This window comes from Poecilia latipinna, unplaced genomic scaffold (assembly GCF_001443285.1).
Source record: "Poecilia latipinna isolate Pla-1442-1.1 unplaced genomic scaffold, P_latipinna-1.0 Scaffold457, whole genome shotgun sequence".
In the NCBI taxonomy this organism is placed as follows: domain Eukaryota; kingdom Metazoa; phylum Chordata; class Actinopteri; order Cyprinodontiformes; family Poeciliidae; genus Poecilia; species Poecilia latipinna.
The window spans coordinates 47006-67390 of NW_015113073.1; the positions used below are offsets into that span (position 1 = coordinate 47006).

The 20385-nt window shown below is 40.0% G+C and overlaps 3 protein-coding genes across 10 annotated transcripts in view; 2 read left to right on the plus strand and 1 right to left on the minus strand.

Annotated features, from left to right (window-relative positions):
* The window catches only part of fryb (furry homolog b (Drosophila)), a 49133-nt gene extending 43994 nt beyond the window's left edge, over positions 1–5139 (plus strand). For 6 of the 8 annotated variants that reach the window (XM_015038898.1, XM_015038897.1, XM_015038900.1 and 3 more), the window contains exons 60-67: positions 353–557; positions 818–967; positions 1067–1165; positions 1249–1332; positions 1582–1599; positions 1773–1883; positions 2191–2426; positions 2655–5139. In XM_015038898.1, the coding sequence (XP_014894384.1) occupies positions 353–557; positions 818–967; positions 1067–1165; positions 1249–1332; positions 1582–1599; positions 1773–1883; positions 2191–2426; positions 2655–2913 (1162 nt within the window). In that variant the 3' untranslated portion in view covers positions 2914–5139. The remainder of the gene's footprint in view (positions 1–352; positions 558–817; positions 968–1066; positions 1166–1248; positions 1333–1581; positions 1600–1772; positions 1884–2190; positions 2427–2654) is intronic. The other 2 variants (XM_015038899.1, XM_015038904.1) reach the window with 1 other exon arrangement.
* A 939-nt stretch (positions 5140–6078) lies between these two features.
* On the minus strand, positions 6079–7799 carry zar1l (zygote arrest 1-like). Its single transcript, XM_015038905.1, has 4 exons — positions 7172–7799; positions 6969–7061; positions 6824–6898; positions 6079–6712 (listed from the first exon to the last, which is right to left on the minus strand). Exons 1-4 carry the CDS (start codon positions 7751–7753, stop codon positions 6569–6571), a joined length of 894 nt encoding a protein of 297 aa, XP_014894391.1. The 5' UTR covers positions 7754–7799; the 3' UTR covers positions 6079–6568.
* Positions 7800–9426: 1627 nt separating this feature from the next.
* Positions 9427–20385, plus strand: part of pds5b (PDS5 cohesin associated factor B) — a 29159-nt gene continuing 18200 nt past the window's right edge. The window contains exons 1-5 of the mRNA XM_015038907.1: positions 9427–9532; positions 17555–17682; positions 18382–18585; positions 18746–18832; positions 19534–19631. Of these exons, the coding sequence (XP_014894393.1) occupies positions 17575–17682; positions 18382–18585; positions 18746–18832; positions 19534–19631 (497 nt within the window). The 5' untranslated portion in view covers positions 9427–9532; positions 17555–17574. The remainder of the gene's footprint in view (positions 9533–17554; positions 17683–18381; positions 18586–18745; positions 18833–19533; positions 19632–20385) is intronic.

Consider the following 20385-nt stretch of genomic DNA (forward strand, 5'->3'; position numbering starts at 1 on the left):
AGAATGTTTCTCTAAATGTAAGAAACTTTTTTTTAAGCAATAGTATTAGCTATGACTGCTAGAAATTACTGATCAGGCCCGAAATCTGGGAGAAACTTAAAGACAGTTACAAAGTCGGCCTTCTATCACCTGCAAAACATGGATTAAAGGGAAAATGTCCCAGTAAGATATAGAGAAACTCATTTATGTGTTCATCTTTAGTGGAATTGATTACTGCAATTATCTAATGTGACTCAAGAAGGTTTTCATTTGTAAGCTTTCTGACTATGTTTCATTGTTTGAACTCGTCCTTAGGTTTAGATCAAGTCAAACTTGTTTATATCATGTTGTTTTTTTCTTCATTTTGTTGAAGCCTACGTGATGATGTAGATGACCTGGAGGACCTTGGGTTTCCACCTCCTCCTTCTCCTTTTTTCTCCGCCATCTTGGCTGCGTTCCAACCGACAGTGTGTGATGATGCCGAGGAGGCGTGGCGTTGTCATGTCAGCCAGCTTGTGACAGATTCTGACGGGTCGTGCGCTGTCTACACTTTTCAAGTCTTCTCGTCTCTCTTTAAGGTAAAACACAGGAAGAACTAGCTGAAAATACTCATAATTGGAGCTATTCTGTCTACTTGACAGAATAGCTGTGACAATTTAGAGATAAGTGTGGCCTTATCTCTAAATTGATTGGTCAAAACACACTGCTTTCTCTGGGCAATACTGAAATTAGGCGTTTTTCAGTGTTTTATCTGCTGATCACTAGTATATCAGCAGATAAAATATTGCAGATACCATATCAGCGTAAAGTAAATCTTTAAAAACTTTTTGCTTTGCAGAACATTCAGGGGAAATTCTGCACCTTGACAAATGATGTCGCTACATACCTTGGTGAGGGACTTAGGGGCATTGGGTCAAAGTTTCTCAAGTCCTCCCAGATGCTGACCACATGCTCAGATTGCCCAACAATCTATATTGACGCTGACACGGTGAGTGAGGTGATGCTTGGTCTGGATCTTCTCATGCTGGCAGCTCTAATGAATGGATTTTACTCTCATGTTCTCCGTCTTCGTTGTTGTACCTTCCAGATTATGTCCTACGGTCTCCTGGAGAAGATGAAGTTCAGTGCTTTGGAGCTGCAGGAGTACCTTGATACGTACAACAGCAAAGAGGAGGCTGCTGTATCGGTAATTCTACCTTTCTTACTGTACATATCTTCTGTTTTTCAATGCAAGTGTGCAATTAAAAACATTTCACCTGCCTCTCTCAGTGGCTGAGGAACTGTAAGGATACGTTTCCTAGATGTCCTGTTGAAAACGTGGTCACCTGCCAACCTGGAGACTCAGAAGAGAAGGTACATTCTTCACTGTAAAATACAAACTTTTTGAATTTTCCTGAAAACAGACTGTCTAAATGCCTCAGCCTGTTCTCTTGCTTCTCCACAATGCTGTGGCACTAAGCTGTTTGCCTTATCTGCACGACTAATTCCCTATACCCTGACTTTAGCATTCATGGGGAATACAATGCTTTGCATGTGTTTGATTGATGGTCTGTCTTCTTCTCACCTCACTCTGACGCCCTAACATGCTCTATCGCTGTGTAGCAAATGGAGTCTCTTGCAGTAAGTTATCTCACAAGTTTCTCTGCTTTACTGAAATAAGCTGCTTAACTTACTTTTCACAAGACTATCAGCTAATTAACTGTGTGCCTGTGTAAATCTATGAAGAATAAGTAAAAATGTGTTTTTATTAATACCAGTTTGTCTGACTTCAGTTTTTCTCATGACTCTTCCAGCAACTGGAGCTTTGCCAGAGGCTCTATAAGCTGCACTTCCAGCTCCTCTTACTGTTCCAGTCCTACTGTTCGCTCATTGGTCAGGTTCACGCAATCAGCTCCGTGCCAGAGGTAAATCACATCAATTCTAACAGAGGAGACGCTTTTGTACTTGCATTACAAAATGCATGCTGCACATCTCTAGCAGTGTAAAGCTTTAGAAATCTCTGTTTTGCAAACTATCTATAAGCATTCTTTACATTCTCTTGAATGTAAGGCACTGTATGACCTTAAAAAAACCAACATCCTTAATTCAATTCCTTCTGCCACATGAGTATTGATGCTAAGGTTTCAGCACTGGGTCTCACTAGGTTCAGCTTTCCTTCTGTAAGGACGTGAAGCTTACTTAGACACCTAACCTCCTCCTTCCACCCCTCAGCTGCTAAATATGTCTCGAGAGCTCACGGATCTGAAGAGCAGTCTGCAGGCAGCAGAGGCAGCTGTAGCTAGCGACCTGGAGCACAAACACTTGGCCCACACCCACGCACACGCGGCGCAGTTGGCAACCATGGTCGTCCCTGACTTTCCCACCTCTGAGGTAGCCGTGCAGGCCATACTGGAGTGCCTTAGGAGCCACGAGTTCACCAAGGCTGTGTGCTACATCCAGGAGTGCAGGTGAGGGAGGCTCTGGAGATTAAAGAAATGTGATGTAAAAGTTTATAACGAGATTTCCCTGTGACTGTACAATGAAAAAAGACAAAAACAATGTAATGCTTAAACTGAAAGTTGACAATGTTGTTCATTATATACCATAAAACACCCCAAATATTATGTAAACACATTCACACAAAGCATGTGTTAGTTGTCTGCTCTCCCCTTGAACCTGTTTGATCTCCTCATCAGGAGGCAGTGGCCCAGCGGCGTGTTTGGCGGCAGCTCAGAGACCGAGGTTCAGACGCTGCTCAACATCTACTTCCGTCACCAGACCCTGGGCCAGACGGGCACCATCGCTCTGGTGGGCTCCCGGCAGGACCTCAGCCTCATCTGCTCCAAGCTGCTGGAGCTCAACGGCGAGATCCGCGACATGATCCGCCGCGCCCAGGGTTACCGGGTCGTCACAACTTACCTCCCCGACTCCAGCGCCTCCGGGACAAGCCTCTGACAGGACCTAAGGGGCCCCCAGCCCCCTTGCTCCCCTCCTTCACCTCCCCCACACATCCAATCATTGAAACCAGCTCCGCCTTCACCATTTCAACCTGCTCTAACAGAGGAGGCTCAGCATCCGCACACATGGCCGCTCCCTCCTCCGATATCTCTGCTTCCTCGGCTGCACAGCTTCAGACAGACGCCTCACTGCCTGACCCAACAGCAGAACCAGAACCATGTGTAGACGGGGATGTGCTCCTCCCACTGCTGTCCTCACTGTCATCCACTGCAAACTGTGATGTCTCTTTGCATGATTTCCCCAAACCAGGCCAGCGAGATTATACACTGCCGCGCACAAGACAGCCAAGGAGGATTCATTTCAGTGAGAACACAAGCCTGTACAGCCCTTTCAGAGTGTATTCATCACACAGGTCTGCTCTGTCAGACAAAACCACAATGTCATCATTTCCACCCAACGTCCTCCCGACTGTGGCGTCGGAGCCGAACTCCCTCACTCGCTCTGAATCAAATGTTATTTTTCAAGGCTCACATCTTCCCCGTTTTCCGCGCTCCCCGTACAAACACCCAGACAGACACGACTCTGCCTCCCATGCTCCATCATCATCATCATCATCATCTCTTTCTCCTGCTCCAGCCCTCCCTCCCTGTCCCACAGGCCCCGAGGAGGCCGCAGCGTGGGGGTGCTGCTGCTCCCTCAGAGAGGGAGCGACGCCCTTATCTCGCTACCTCGGGAAGGTGGGGCAAGCCGCACTGCCCTTGTTGAAAGTCGGGGAGCTCCTGAATACCGAACCGTCGGATGTCCAGACCTGAAACGTCATTTGATCATTTCTAATCAAAACACCAGATCTTTGCATCTGGAGAAGTGACACACATGAAGATTTTCATCACACGGGTAAATCTTTAATCTTACTGGAAACTACAGATTGCTACGTGCTGAAAATGAAAGTCCTGATTTTATTTTCAGAGCTGCATATCGTAAAAAAGTCAGCCTAGTTTTATTTCTGCTTGATCTGGACCTGTGAAGGCTTCTAGCTTGGACCTGTTACTTGCCTCAGAGGAACTTGACTGTCCTCCTTCTTCGGGGTAAGGTGGTGATCAGGTGAAGGCGTCATGAGAAGCAGCGAGGAAAAAAGCTGTGACACTCTGTAGCATCACTGGAAAAGTTTCTTATTTTGCACCAAATGAGATGTTTATTAGTTCTTTTTTTAAATGTTAGTTAGAAGATTATGTGACTAAGAGAAAAGGAATAACGGCTTTCACTTTTCTCTGAGATGGAAAAGCCAAATGCTGGAGGAGCTGTCTTGAGATCTCCACTGGAAGAAGCTGTGCAATGCATGAGCCCAAATATTCTACTGTACCCCAGAAACAAGCTCCACCTGGGACTGACTGAAGGACTGACTGAAGGACTGATGCGGACGCTTGAAGCTCGTTTCCTATTGCTGCTCTGCATCAGCCAATCAGCTCTTCCTCCGACTACTGTTGCGAACACTGGTGGACTATTTGTGCCGTTCTGTCTGTGGCATGCACTCCTCTCTGGCTAGCTGTAGCATCATTAGCGAGCGTGCGCACTGTATTTCTCACTGTCGTGCTCTGTTATATGTTGTGTTCTTACGCCAGGAGGATGTCGCATGTACATTCGAATATTTCGTCTGTCGGTAAACCTGTTAATTATCGTTAGCGTGGCACAGCCATGGTAGCATTGTTTGTGTATGGTTTGTAGTTGCACATAAGGGAAAAGCTGACATCCAGCTAATATTGTTGATGTTAAAGCAAAACCCAACTGCTTACCGTCATCAGCCCTCGTTTTCCTTTCACTGTACAAATGTCTTGATTCCTATTTATATCCGATCAGCAAGACGGCACTCGTTTGACTTTTATATTGTTTGTTCTTTCAGACCCAACTGCCATGCATGCATCTTCAGTGTTCTGTATGGAGTGTTGGAATTATTTATTAACAAAATCATGTTTTATCTGAAAGATACATTTGTGTGAGGTACACATGGGAGCTTCAAGCTCAGGTGGGTGTATTTTTTTGTTTTGTTTCCTGTGTGGGAGAACGTGTGTTTGCATGCCATACAAGAAGTTGCACACTTTTAAAAGCTTTTTAGATGAAGACGGTAGTTGTTTTTTCACCGTGTAAATACTTTTACAGCTTTTGTGAACTTGTTTTGAGTTGGAGCTCTGTACAAATTGGTGTCAAAGTAAAGACATATCAAAACTGCTTTTCTGATTGCCAGTCCATCACTGAGACACACACCTAAGAAGAATTTGGAGAGACCAATTACCGGTCATGTTTTTGGACCGTGGGAGGAAGCTGTGGTACCCAGAGAGAAGCCGTGCATGCGGAGGGATAACATACAAACTCCATGCAGAAAAATCTCGGGGCAGAATTCAAACCCAGGACCTTCTGACAACCCGATCAACTGTGCAGCCTCACATGCAACATCCATACTTCAGATTTAACAGACAGCAGGCACCGTCTTTAAAATTATTACATAATCCAATGTATACTATGAAGTTTTTTTGTTTTTTTTTGGAACCACTAATGACAAAACCAATGGTTTAATTTTTCTTTTAAAGTGCCAAATAGTCTATGTTACATTTTCTTCTGTCACACAGTTTGTGCATATATAGTCTTGCAATGTCTATTCAAGTAAATCTAAAAAAAATACATTTGGGGAAGAATGTTTTTAGAAAAATTATATTGGGTAGCTTAATTCCACAGTAAAATATTTCACTTACAAATAATGAAAACCAAAAATTCAGTGTCTGAGCAATTTTGAATATTGTGAAAAAGTTATAGCAAATTAATGCCACACCTTAATCACCTGAATTTTTCCTGTGCCTCCAATTGGTCTCAGCCTGTTACTCATTGATGGCGAAAACTCCTGACTGGACAGATGTTCACAAAAGGCCAGTACCAAAGATGTTCAGAGAGCCACAGCCAACCAGTAACAGAAAAGTGAGGATCAGCCTCCAGAGGATTGTCAAGCAAATTCCATTTAGAACTGAGGAACTTTACAAGGAGCTGAGTCAGCAGCTCAAGATTCACAGTATGTCAAGCCACTACTCCTGAACCAGAGACGAGAAACGTCTGACCGGGGCCAAGGACAGAACTGTGTGAAGTGGTTTAAAGTTCTCAGAAGAAAATTGCTTTTCATTTGGAAAAGATTTAATGTTATTTCTCACTTCTTCACAGACCCAATTCTAATTACTGCTCTTTATTCTAGGACTGCAGTATGGATTAAAATTTGTAGAGGATTTGAACCTGCAACATTAACCACAGTAACATACTTTTAATTTAGGTCAAGTGATAATTCACATTTGGAGTTTCATAAGTGTTAACTTTAAATCCTGAAATACACAAAACTAACTGAACTTCAGTAGAAACATTTTACTCCAGTATTCTCAACCCCCCACCCCAACATTCACAATTCTAAAGTGCAATTTATAATTTATTTACTTTGCATTTTACAAAAACCCATCATACCCAGAGTGAACCCTCTAGCAATTTGAGAGGTTGTCAGATAATCCAGCTGGTCAAAGGTTCAGCATGTTGCAGGCGAGTGAGGGGCGGCTTCCAGTGATGGACTTGAGCATAACCTCAAACTCTCAAAGCACGCAATGAAATTCAGCCACCATGAATTGGCTCAGACGATATATTTGAAGCTGTAGGTGGCGTCGCATGACAGCCTCATGCCTTTACAGCGGCAGCACAGGTCTTTACGATGAGGCCTCTTCATGTTGATGTGCCTCTGCTTCTTCTCACAGCTGCAGCAAGTCTGAGAGCAGCCCTGCAAAAATATTTAAGGTCGTCTGGTTATGTTCAACTCGTCAAACAGAAAACCTTTAAATGCCAAACCCACGTATTGAACACTTGGGTCGTCAAATGGGAGGTGCTGTACCTTACAGACTATGGACTCCACTCTGTAGGGGTTAAACCCCACCTGGCACTTCCGGCAGAGCTGCTTGTAGTACACCTAATGGAAATGCAACTAAAGTTATTGATGGAAATCTGGGGTGTGCTACAATTTGTAGCTGATCACTCACCTTACTGGAGCCAGAGATGCACCAAACATAAGCACTCTCCCACCGGATGTTGCACTTTTTACAGTGGAAGAAGCCATATCTCTGTTCTAGGAACTTAACACACACAAAAAATGCACAGACTAAATACGCATATAAGGAAACATCTTATAGCGGATTTTAGAAGGTTTCGGATCTTTTAAGCCAACAAGTTATCCAAAACCCACCTGGAAGTTTGGGCTCTTGGAGGATCGAGGAATCGTGGTCTTGACGCCGTTTTCCAAGTTGTCGCCACTGTGATCCGTGTCAGCATCAGACTTGGCTTGGTCAGACGCTTCCACTGGGTCCTGTCCAGCGCCGTCGCAGAGACTCTTCAGGAAGACCCTGCGGTCAAACACCGGCGAGTAGATGGACACAGGCCTGAGGAAGCGCAGGTTGCTCATAGGCGGCGTGGCCAACAACGCCTTCCCCTCCGCTTTGGTCACGTCGAGGCTCTCATCATGCGTCTCGCAGTTGTTGCAGGAGGCGGGATGTTCGACGTAGAGCAGCGTTTTCGGACCTAGAGAACACTGAACCACCTTGTCCACCTTGGCGTTCACCTGCACGCCGCACTCTTTGGTGTCCACCTTCCCGCAGGGCGGTGGAGGTAAACTGGGGTTGACTTGGGACAGGATGGTCTTGCAGATCTCCAGGTAGTTGAGGCCCTGAGGAATGAGAAAACGGCCTTCTCCCTTCCCCCAGCTGCCGCCCTGAGCTGGGGGAGCTCCATAGCCGCTGCAGGGGAGGAACGTGGACAGGAACCCCTCCATCCTGGAGCCGTAAGACAGGTGTGAGAGGCTCTTTGTGGGATTTATACAGATCCGTTCTGAAAGGCACTGATTGCTTAATTAAAGCCTGGGTGTGCGGGTTTAAGCTGAATTAAGTATTACGATCCAAAACTCTTCAGAACCACCCAAAGGCAAATTATGAGCCTATTTTTATTTTTATTTTTCTTTTAAATCTGAAGCCAATGACAAAATTTTAAACTTTAAAACTGGTTTTAATTTAAAGCACAGACAAATCACTAATATAAACTCAAAGTTGGCAATAGTAATCTCTATATAGTGAACAAGTTAGTAATAGTTTGGAATTAGAAAGAACTTTATTGCCTGGTGCTGTAGGCTAAAATAAATGACTGTCTACTGTGGAGAAGGAACTGCTCTAGTGGGGTGAGGTCGTTGTTCTGATGGACTCTAGAGGGAGGGGTGAGGAAAAAAATGTGTCCAGACTGAGAGGAGGTTGGCTGAAATCCTGTCTGCATGTCTCTGGGTCGCGTATAGATGGAAGATTGTAGCCAATTACCTTCTCAGCAGAGTGTATGATGCACATATGGATGCGATGATGTATTTGCTGATGAGAGTTTGGAGGTTTAGCATCATCTTAACTGGGATATAAACTTTTTATAGGTGTCATATGAAATACGATCCTTGCAGACCCTTGTTGGTGAGTATTAAGCTTCAGTTATTTGCCACTTCTGGCTCTCCTCCATTTGTATGCGTCTACAGTAGAGCTCAAATCTCGTATATATGGTATTAGGATGCCCCCTAAAGGTCATGTTGAACCTGCATCGGCACACAAAGAAAGATGTAAATACGCCTCTCTTTTAACGTCCCGGAAGCCAGTGGATGTTTCTGTAGAAACACTTAAAATATACTTTTGTTGGCAAACAGACAGTAGCTTCATGTTGTTCAAACACACAAATGTCAGCTTAATTAAATATGGAAAATAGGAATAGTTTAATGGCTTGTCTGTGACACAAAAACAAGGCTTTTAAGGCGACGTGAACAGTGGCGTTCATTTGTTAGAAAGCCCTCAAAGTGGTAGGGATACTTTGGTAAAGATAGACAGTGCTTATAGAATATTTAATTTAATTTACAATAGTTTGCAAAATGAAGTCAGCCTTCCAATGATATTGTTATGATAATTTGAGGGTAGTAAGAGTATGTGTTGTTTTAATTGATTAATTATTGCTTTTTATGCGTTTATAATACTAACATAAAAATTTATTTTGTAACACTATTGGGCTTCTAGGTTTAAAAATCAGATATTCAAATAAACTTGCAAAATATTCAAATGGAGGTTACAAAACAAAATAAAAAAATATGTAATTTTTTCCCTAAATTGGGCTACCACATAAAACTATAATATTGTTTATTCTGCTAAAGTTTTTTTGTATTTTTTTACTTCTTGCTGTCCAGTAGTTTGAAATGCTTTCGTGACCTCTGAACTTGATAAAGCTTTATACAAGTACAGGCCTTTTACTTTTTCCTTTTTTTTTCAAAACATGTTGTTATAGGTAGCCATTATTGTAGAATACCAAATAAAAGTGTATTTGTATGACTTATATCAACATTTGAATTCAGATTCACATAAAATCGCGCGTCACTTGAATGAAAACTACTAGGACTCGCCTTTAGGTGGCGCTACACGTTCATCAATACTTTGTACCCATGGGCACTGAATCTAATGCATATTGGCGCCATTTTGGAGCTAGGAGGGGGAAGAGAGCTGCAGAGGAGGACACGATTTATTACAATTCACGCTTACAGGTAAGAAATGCACAAATAGAGAAATTCGATGGATCATGGAATAGTGCTATGTTTATTCGCGCATGTGGAAAAAAAATATGAGCAAATATACAGCGGTGGGGTTGGTCTGATTTCCATGCGGCGAAAGGAGGAGTGCAGCCCGCCTTCCTCGCCTGTGTTCTCGGTTGCCTTGTCTCGATTCTCCGCGTTGCTTTGACTTGGTCCTGCGCCGTAAAATGGTTAGCCGGGATAATATTAGCCTGTTGGGTTAGCTTACTGTCACCACAGTGAAAACATGATGTACAGTCGTAGTTGTACGCTTGAAATCGGGACAGTTCTAGCCACATAACGGTAGTTAGCCGGGGTGTTTTGTTACTGTCTATCCGCCCTCTGTCACTGAGATTGCTGCTGCTAATGTTAGCTCTACCATGCTAGTTGATGGTGTGCAGACCGACAAGCTAACAGCAGCTAATTGTGTTAGCCACATTATAGCAACCGAGCAGTCTGCATTTACATACTGCTGTGGTGCAATGGCAATAACTTCTTTGCTTAAAAGTGTCCGTTTCTCTATAAACCTTCTGAAAATGATAGTACCGCATGCTGTTTGTATTTAGATATTTAATGCCTTTGTTGTGGGAGGATTTTCTTTCTTTTTTATCGCTCATAATGGCTGCTTTATTTTGCGGTAGTACGGATGGGCAATAATAACGTTAGCGCATAAAAAATATTTATGTTGGAGTTTGCATAATCGAAAGTTGGCACTATTGGGCTCTAAAAGTACTGTAGTCCAGGATGACGGAAGAAAGCTGGGCTTTACCAAACCTGGTCATTGCATCCTGGTTTAATTGGTCAAACTCCAAAGTTGGCTGAGGAGGAGGAGTAGATTTTATAACCGCATTAGCCGTCATAGTAGTTGCAGCACCCATTGTAAACGATGAAAATTAAGTTTCAGTCTAATACCAATTGCTGTAATAAAACTAGGAAAATACTGCAGTAATAATAAAACTTATTGTTGAAAACTAAATTAAGGAATAACACAAATATAATAATAAAATAATTACTGTAAATATGTCGGTGAAAATAAACTATGCACGAAATGCTTATTAAAAAGTAGCCAGAAAAAAAAAATACACATTTTAAATACAATTGTATTTCCTTTATTTTATAATAACGGAAATTAAAAATGTACTGTGCTAGAATAAACTTTATAAATAGAAAAGAAAATCTATAGTGAATGTAACTGTTCTTGCACTTGCAAAAGCAGCACGTAAGTTTGACAAGAGAAATGCATAAATAATTAAATAAAATATGTATTTAAAATAGCATGTCGCGATCACATTTTACCTGCATATCCAGAAACCTTGCGTGGATGAATTATCAAAAATATTCACCTTTCCAGAAACTGGTTTCAGTGAAGCAGGAGGAGTCAAATAAATCACCATGATACAAAAAAAAAAAAAAACTTCAGTAATCCAGTCTGTGCATGCTGATCATTTGACAACCACTTTCAGTGGCTGCTTTGTTTGTTTTCACAGCTGTCATCTTGAGATTTATCTACAGAGATTATGGTCAGACGTTGTAAGAAGTGTTTGGAAATTTGGATTATATGATTGGGATGTTTTCACATTAGTTGTCAAGAATAAGCAGATACAGCAGTCAGGGTTTTATTGCTTTATTCCACGCCTATTTTTATTTGACATGTAAAAACTTGTGTGAACTTTATTTCAATGGAGCAGTTAAATGTAACTTTCCAAACTGCCAAATTGCTCTCCTAATTTCAATGTAAGTTTGTTCTTCGATAACTGTATATGCACACTTTTCTGTTCTTTTCCAACACTGCAGTGATGTGGTTGAATATTGTGATCGTCTCAATTCTGGTTAACTCGCATTTTTCTTTCACTTCTCTTTTCTCCTGTTCACCCCAACCCCCGTCCTGTTGTCATAAAAGACAAAGTCCATCAAAGCAGCATTGAGTGTTTGTTATTGCCAGGTAGTTTGTAATTGGATGGATCTGAAACGAGAGAGCCGACCAAACGTTGCTCCAAAGCAGTCGTTTGCAAGGGGCAGCATTAGACACATTGAAAATAACAATTACGATTCAGTATGCTGCATTGCTCACAGCACATTGTTTTCCCCCATTAAATGCTTCCAGTAGAGATCCCAGTCAGGCTGGTCAATACAGATTGACCAGTTAATGTTAGCTTAAAAAAAAATCTGTCACAGACATTGACTAAATAAAGGCAAGTTCATTCATAGAAGCAGCTTTGAAATGTGCAGTAAATTAAAGAAAAACGATATTATTCTCCATTCATGCATCAAAGCGCAACTCTCTAAGATATTGAACAGGAGCCAAAGAAGGGACTGTTTGTTGATATTTTAAGAGGCCGAGCAAAGTTTATTAAAGATACTTTTGGGGATTTTACTTTCTCGTTACAGGTTAGAGATGATCAAGGGAATTTTGGCTAATTAGCGCTCCTCTAAAAAATTGTTTTAACTCAGTCAGGGTGTTTGACCTACCACAAGCTGATTTTACAGTTTGGTTCTCACTTCTCCCTTTTTTAATCTAATCAAACGTATAGCTGATCATGTATTCTCACTTATCTCTAAAAGCTGCTTATGCAGTTGAGTGTTCATGATGGGTGAGTAGCCATAGCTACAGCTGTGGCTGGTTTGTTTTGAATGTTCTGTAGGCAGACATCCACAACACATAGATTTATTGTAAACAAAGCATTTCTTCCAACATTTATCTCCCTTCACTAATTGTAGGAGCTTTAGTGCAAGTCATTTTTTTTATCTACAAAACCTTTGTTGTTTTTGTTTGCCTTAATTGGTTTTGGTTGATTTTTGCAGAAAGTTATATCCCAGTTTCTTTAGTTTGAAACCACAAATGCTCTTTGACAAAGTTTACCCATTCCACTGGTTTGTTTCCACATACAGGTCACTGAGGTCACCTTTGCAGCCAGCTGGTGTCCAGGTTTCGCTCTTGTTGCTGGCTTTCTCCCGTTTTCCGTTGCCCACCCACAGGGTTAAAACCAATCTGTCTCTGTCAAGATTCAAATTTGGAAACGAGTTACCTTTGAGTCCTTAAAGTGGAGCTGGTGTTCAAATGAGCAGAACTGGCAGAGCAGAAGAGTAGTAGGGTACAAAGCCCTCTGTTGGGAGCAAAATATGTTTAACTGTGATAAACCAGTAATGAGCTCAAAGTAGCCCAAGCTGAGGATGTTAGGAGAGGGGTAAAGCCAGTCCCTTTGTGGTTATTTACTGCTGCGTTTGTGAAATGTTCCCTCATGGATGGTAGCCACACATTCACATCAGGTTGAGAAATGAGCTGCTCTGATTGGCTGCCAGGACACCCGGTGTGTGTCTGTGTGGTGCAGCGATGGAGGGATGGACTCAGATTTGGCAGCAGCTGTGGGGTGGAAAAGAAGGTCACAATCCAGCAATTTGGCCGCCTGCCAATTTCCAATGGTGTGTGGTTGCGTGCGTGCGTGTGTGTGTGTGTGTGTGTGTGTTGGTCTCTGCATGTGTGTGTGTTTGCTGAAGCTTGACGGCAGCTACTGAGAATTCTCAGAACTCGTGGTTCATAAATGTGTATTACATCTTCCTGACCCAAACAGTTTTACTGTAAGGGAGCAAGATTTTCAGTGTTAAAAAACATAAAATTACAAAACAAACTCGATTGCTTTACAGAAATTGGACTGAACACATAATTGCATTTTTGTTATGTCATTTGTTTGAGGAAAATAATTTTTTTCCAGCCAACAGCTGCAATTATGTTTTAGTCACATGGCATCCAGGAAACAGCTTTGAGACATTCAAGTGACTGGAGTTGGCTGACAAGACAAACAACTTGGTATTCAGACTTGACTTGTGAAAGATAATATCAGAACTCATTAAATCTGTTGCTAGAGAAACTTTACCTTCAGTAAAAAAAAGCACATCAATCAGTTGCTTCGTGCAGAACCTGTCTTGTTACCTTTGGTGTCTCACCAGGAAAAAGTGTTAACATGTTTAAACATCACATAAAACTCTACAGTGCTGTATTAGACGACTGTACAGCAGAAATGGGGTCAAACATACGTTTAAACATTTTAACAATGTTAAATTACTTGGCAATAAAAGAGGTTTCAGTGATTAATATATTTTGCAATAATGAGAAATCTTGGGTTTACTGTTTTGTTTAGTGCTTATGTTTGCCAGTGGGTAATGTCAGGCCTTTATGAAAACGCCAATCAAAGCGAGGCAGCAGACCTGCAGCCTGGACTTCAAAGCACCATGAGTGTCCCAGGTTTGGGTATGAGGGCGCATACCGAATCAGACACTTCAAAGGATCTTCATACACCATCACACTGATTCATCACATCATCAAAATGATTAAATTGATTGTACTACAATACATTTACTATATCTATTGCTGGGCAATAAAACAATTTCAGCATTTTATCGAGAAAAGCCGTCAAAATTATTATTGTGCTTGTTTTTAAGAACTTTTGAATGATGTGTTGAATGTTTTCCATTGTTTTTTTTGGTTTTACTCAAGCATATTTGCTCTTTTGGGATTTGTGAATCAATATGTGGCTAGTCAAAGTGTCATTATTAATATGTAAGGTCCTGCAAATTTTAAGGGAGATCACTGCTTAGCTTAATTTTCTGAAATTAATTTAATTATTATTAATGTGTTAAAACTTATTTCAATTTGTTCTTTAAGTTTGTAGGGTAGCACAGAGTAAAATACTGAGTTGAATTGTTGATTAACCAGATTATAAGCCTAATGTAACAGACAAGACATCCAGTAATTGGGAAAAGGGCCTGGAGATATTACAGGAGTTGGTTAAGAAAAATACTGCATGAATATTAGAGGAAATAAAAAACAAATATGGATTAAATAATAAGGACTTCTTCAGGTACTTGAAATTGAGGCACTATACTGAAGAACTACGAAAGATTAACTTAGATGAGTCAGAATCTGGAATAATTGAGAACGTTTGTTTTAGCAAATGTATCAAATGTAGGGGGGGAATTAATTTCTGAATTGTACACAGGACAGAAAAAACTAGCTAGCTTCATTAAAGAAGCTAGCTGGAGGCTTCAGAGGAGAACTGGGAGGAAATATGTGGGCAACAGTGGAAAACATCATGTTCCCTCTCATTGAGAGCTTTTGGCTGGAAGAATATTTTAAGATATTTTATTACACAGGCACTAAAAATACCAATATACAAGAAGTTGCAGGAAATGTGGAGGAGATGGAGATAGCCACTTCAATGTGTTTATGATTTATTCCTACATTTTACCCTATTGGCAGGATTTAAATAATTGCATAGCTACAGCTTTGAGGGTGAGTATTTCATTCACATTTGACTTTCATGGGAAAGAGAGATGGACAGGTTAACAAGATCAGCTGATAAATATATGTGGTGGATAGCTAAAGAACTATCACTAGGAAATGACTTAAGGCAGAGGCTCCTGAAAGGGAGGACTGGCTTGATGTAATGCTCATTTAAATGATGGAAAGGTTGGCTTTTTCCATCAGATTACAATCTGGCAAGTTAAAGAATTATTGGAAAAATTGGCTGTATTTTATATTACCGAGATCAGATTTTCTTCACTTATATTTGGGTTTTGGGGTTAAACCTTGTTTTGATGATGGCAAAAGTAGATTTGTTCTGCACATGTACAGAATGTGTGCACAGCTTCTCTTAGTTAGTTTTTATAGGACATTTGTGTGAAAATGTGTAAAGTTTGAATGTACGCTTGCATTCAAAATATAAATTCAATAAATTTTGCAAGTTAAAAAAAAAAACAAATACATCGTCATCACTATATCAGTGTGTGTATATTCAAAGCACCAAAGACTGTTTGGAGTGCAATAATTGTTGGCTAATATATTCCAAGTATTGTGAACTCATAATTTACATGCTAATGTGATGTATGCTAATTTAGCCAGGTGGACAGTCTCATGGCAGCAGATTCTCACACCAGACACTAACTTTACCCAAGATGCCAAATGTTACACAGTGACGAAAATAGACATATATACGACTTTTGTTGTCATCACAATATTTGGCAAAGTTGTGCATTAGTAAATATACAATCTAACAACAAGAAACATCTCAAGGTTGTAGGACTTCTTCCCTCCACTCAACTTTCCAATAATGTCTTCAGATGCAGCCCTCTTTGAACAGTTCAACTTGTTTCATAATACAGACCTCAGGCTTGTTTGTAGCTGCTTCAGCCTTGTTTTCAAGCTGCATACTGAATCTTTACTGCGGATTATTTTAGTGATGAGTCATTTCTCAGGTTTTTGATCTGCCTACTTCCAGGTGAGCACTGGTACTACTGATAACCATACACTAGTAAGGCTGGCAGTCTCATGCCCCCTGCAGTTTAGTCTGCTGTTGCCTTTTGGACTTGCTTGAGTTTAAACTACAGAAAAAAGTTGGATAAATCTCTAGTCAGGAAAACGTTAAGTTTAATTTAGCTGATGCAGCATGATAAAACGACTTATCAATGTTAAAAATACATCTCATAAGATTATAAAAGCTTAAGGAATAATAAATCGCAACATTTTGTCAAATAATTGTTCTTCTTCCATAGTGTCAGTCAGTCTTCTGGTTCTGTTCAGATCCACTCTACTTGTAAAGTTTGGCTTTACAAGAACAAGTCATACATCTTATAAATCTTTTCTCTTCATAGAGGAGTTTAGCTCTTCAAAATGTTTGGTCGCATCCAGTTCTTACGCTTCCTACTTAGTGAAATTTAATAGGACTGGAGATGTTTTTCCCAAATAAGGTGCCGTTGTCAAATTGTTTGTTCATGGAATTAGTTGAAAAATAAATATATTATTATTGTTATTAATTTAAAAATTTTTGTGTCTTTTATTTGCTATGTGACAGTTTAAGATTTGATCCAACTCATTGATCATTTTGGTTTTTAAATGAAAGGTTATTGAAAGACAAAAAGGATCAGTTATGTTTCTTTTCTGAGCCACTACCCTCCAAAATAATGTTAGAAATAATTTTTTAATTGGTAATAATTAATATTATTTCTACATTTTAGGCTAAAATGTAGAAATAATGTGTAGGTAACTGATGGCGTTTGTCATTTGCTCAGTCGATAGCTGTGGTCAGGTTTGTTTTCAGCTGTTATTTTTAGTTCAGAAACGTAAAAGTGGGGCTCAGTTAAATAGCTCTGCACATACAAACTGATTCGTGAGGGAAATCTTTGAGACAGACCGTGTAGAAAATGCAATTATGACACTGTTACTGAATATTGAATCAACATAATTATAAATTATCCTTTTTTTGTTACTGATCTTATTGACATACACTGAAATATAAACTTTAATTATTTGCAGTAAAAATAAAAACAAATTTCAGAGGGTTTATAATGATTGTTAATAAACATTAAACTTACGACCTCGTACAATAGAATTATAGTTACTCATATGGCCCTCTGGGAGAATTTATTGCACATCCGTAGTCGTTGTAAAGTCTTCAGATCTGGAGGATAATCGAGTAAAATGCTATAAAAACAGCACAAGTCGATCTGTCTTATTAGAGCAAAATATAAATGAAAGAGGAAATTAACAAATAAATTGAGACAATTGCAATGTAATGTAATAAAGGCTGAAAAACACGTCTTATCGACGTATCCATAAGCGGGACACTAAATTTCCAGTCGGATCTTTTTCCTTTCATATGAAAAGCTACGATCATTTCTATTCCCAGACTGGTGGTGATATGTGGAGTACAATGTTATCAGCACTGAGTGAAATCCAGCCTTGCTCTCTAAATGCAGCCGTTCCATCCTGGACTTTGAAAGCCTGTAGAAAAGCCATTACCATGCTATGAATACCTTGTTGAATATTTCAGTGGTTGCTTTGCTGCAGATTTCTTGGAAAGCTTTAAAGAGTTCAAAGGATATTCTTGGTTTCCATGCTAACGTTATTCTCAAGGCTTTCCTTTCCTCGTCCATTGGTTTCTGTCACACCTGCTGCAGCGCTCTCCTCTGGTTTAATACAATCCCTTCCCTCTCCATCTCCAGGCAGTGAAGAGCTAAAGAGGATGGCTCACTCTAAAGCTCGAGCCACAGATGGGAAGGTGACCTACCCTCCGGGGGTCAAGGAGATTTCTGACAAAATCTCCAAAGAGGAAATGGTCCGCAGGCTCAAGGTCAGTGTTTCTCCCTGCTGTGTTTTGCTTATGGCCTCCCTGCATGATTGAATGCTTTTCTTTAAGATGGAGAAACCATCATTGTCTCGGCCTTTCTAGGTTCCAAAATCAAAAATTTCCAAGAAAGGCCGTGGTTGGCAATAAGTGGTTTGGTTCTTGCACGCACTTCTGACTTGATTGTTTAAAAAACAAAACAAAACAAAAAAAAACATATTTCTTGCACAAATATAGACCAAACAATAACTAAAAATCTCTGACAACTTAGCTGAAAATGAAAGTTAACTTAATCGGAAATTTCAAGTTCAAAAAGTGGTCAGAAAAAATAATTTTACAGAAACCTCCTGTCATCACACCCGACATTTGCTAAACAAAAGGACTTCCATCTCGCCATCCGGTTTGTTCTTAATCATTTAAATTAATAGGATCTAAAAGTTATCAAAGTAATGTAAACAATTTCAAATAAAACTTAGAGATTTTGGTTCTAAACTGACTTAAGTGTATTCTGTCAACTGAATTGATAGAAATTACGGATTTACAGAAATTCAACATAAAAGGCCATAGCAATTGTTACAAATGACTTTTATAAGTTCATACTAAAAAGATGTGCACCTGATTCCCTGTTTATCTGCTCAACAAAGCCAATTGTTTGTTGGTTTTCATTGCTTTCTCTCCATGTTCTACATTTGACCTGCTACCCAGATGGTTGTGAAGACCTTCATGGACATGGACCAGGACTCTGAGGAGGAAAAGGAGCTTTACCTGAACTTGGCCCTTCACCTGGCCTCAGACTTCTTCCTCAAACACCCAGACAAAGATGTGCGGCTGCTGGTGGCCTGCTGCCTAGCAGACATATTCAGGATTTATGCTCCAGAAGCTCCCTACACCTCTCCAGATAAGCTCAAGGTGTGAGGACGAAGGTTTTGTTGTGCTACATCGAAGCATTTACTATTCAAACACTTCTTTCTGTTCATTTTTGTTTATTCAGGTTTCTCCACCATTCAGCCTTTTACTAATATTTCTAGCTGCCAGTCAGAATCATTGTGTATTTGTTTCTGTGTTGTAGGACATTTTTATGTTCATAACACGACAGCTTAAAGGACTGGAGGACACGAAGAGCGCTCAGTTCAACAGATACTTCTACTTACTGGAGGTATGTGGCTCTTCTTTGCTGCAACATTTACCATTTGCTCTGAAAATACATTTTTAATTTTAGCTGTTTCAATGCTAATGGTTTTAAGGACATAATTATAAAAGAATAAACTCCTTAATGAAGCAGAGGTTGTCAACAACAAATCGATAAGAAATTTTATATATTGCATGCATTTCACTAGACCCAAATTTCTCTTCTGGGTCAACTAAATGCAAACTGATGTATTGACATGTTTATTGTTGTTGGTGTTAAGGTTGTCAAAAATAATTGATAGCAGAAAAACAAATCATTAAAATTTACGTGTTGGTCAAAGCTAATACAAACCAACATTTGCTGAAATCTACTACTTATTTTTAATTTTTTTTGTCCTAATTTAGGAGGTTAAATTGTGTCCAATTTTTTTACAATTTGTTTCAGATTTTAGCAATATGAAAACTCACTCATTTATATTTCTTTCATTTATTCATCCATTTATTTTTCATCAATCCCTCCGTAATGTGATTTTTTTGTAGGGTTTATCGTTTTGAAGTTCGACTTCAGAGTAAATTTCAGTATGAAATTGATTGTGCAGTTTTATTTCTAAACTGTGCTGCGATGGATGCTAATTAGGCTCCAGAAAAACCTGGAATTGAAAAATGAGGAGGAACCTTGATTCTCGGGATTGTGTTCCTAACATCAAACCTCTTCTTCCTTTTGTCCAGAACATAGCTTGGGTGAAATCTTACAACATTTGCTTTGAGCTTGAAGACAGCAATGAAATATTCACCCAGCTTTACAGAACGCTCTTCCAGGTCATAAAGTAAGTCCTTGATTAAAAGTCGCCACCATCAGCTTTTAGTTTTTTCAGTTTTTAGCCTCTGCTGCCCTGTTTGCAAGCGGCACAGTAGCAGTCTAGACGTTTCTCTTTTGGTGCCCCCTCCGCTTCTCCACCCCTCCAACCCTTCCCCCCCACCTCCCCCCTCTCAATTTCACTCTGCTGAACACAACCTTGAGGGCTCAATTCTGCAGCTCTGGATCTGGCTTTTTGCCAGTGGAAGGGGAAAAAAGGTATCTGCCTGTGTCAAGGTTGTGCCAATACTACAAATTGTCCTGTTTTGGAAAAATGTAAAGATTGCTTTTTCATTTAAAATATTATTAGAAGTTGCTAGTGAGTGTAGCTCTTGTACACTTCTCTGTGTGCTTGAAAGTGATACTTGCGCTGAATAGAAGCTAATGGCTGTAGAAATCTCCTCGCTGAGATACAAATCAGGGGAACAAGCTTGGCCTCCTGCTGAGATGCAAGTATGCACACCCCTCTGTGTAATCAGAGCATCTTTAAACATAGGAAGCGTTTCTTGTTTTGCAAATAATACTAAATCTCTGTCATGACATGCTGACATGCTTTAAAGTAGTTACAGATTAATGTTGCAAAATGGTGGCTTTATACCCAGTTAGACTGAAACAGTAGTTTTATGTTTATCCTGATGAGGAATTCAGCAGTTTGAGCTCCCAATAAGCCCACATGTCAAAATGTTCTTGACATTTAGCCCTCATTTGCTCATTAATGTATTACT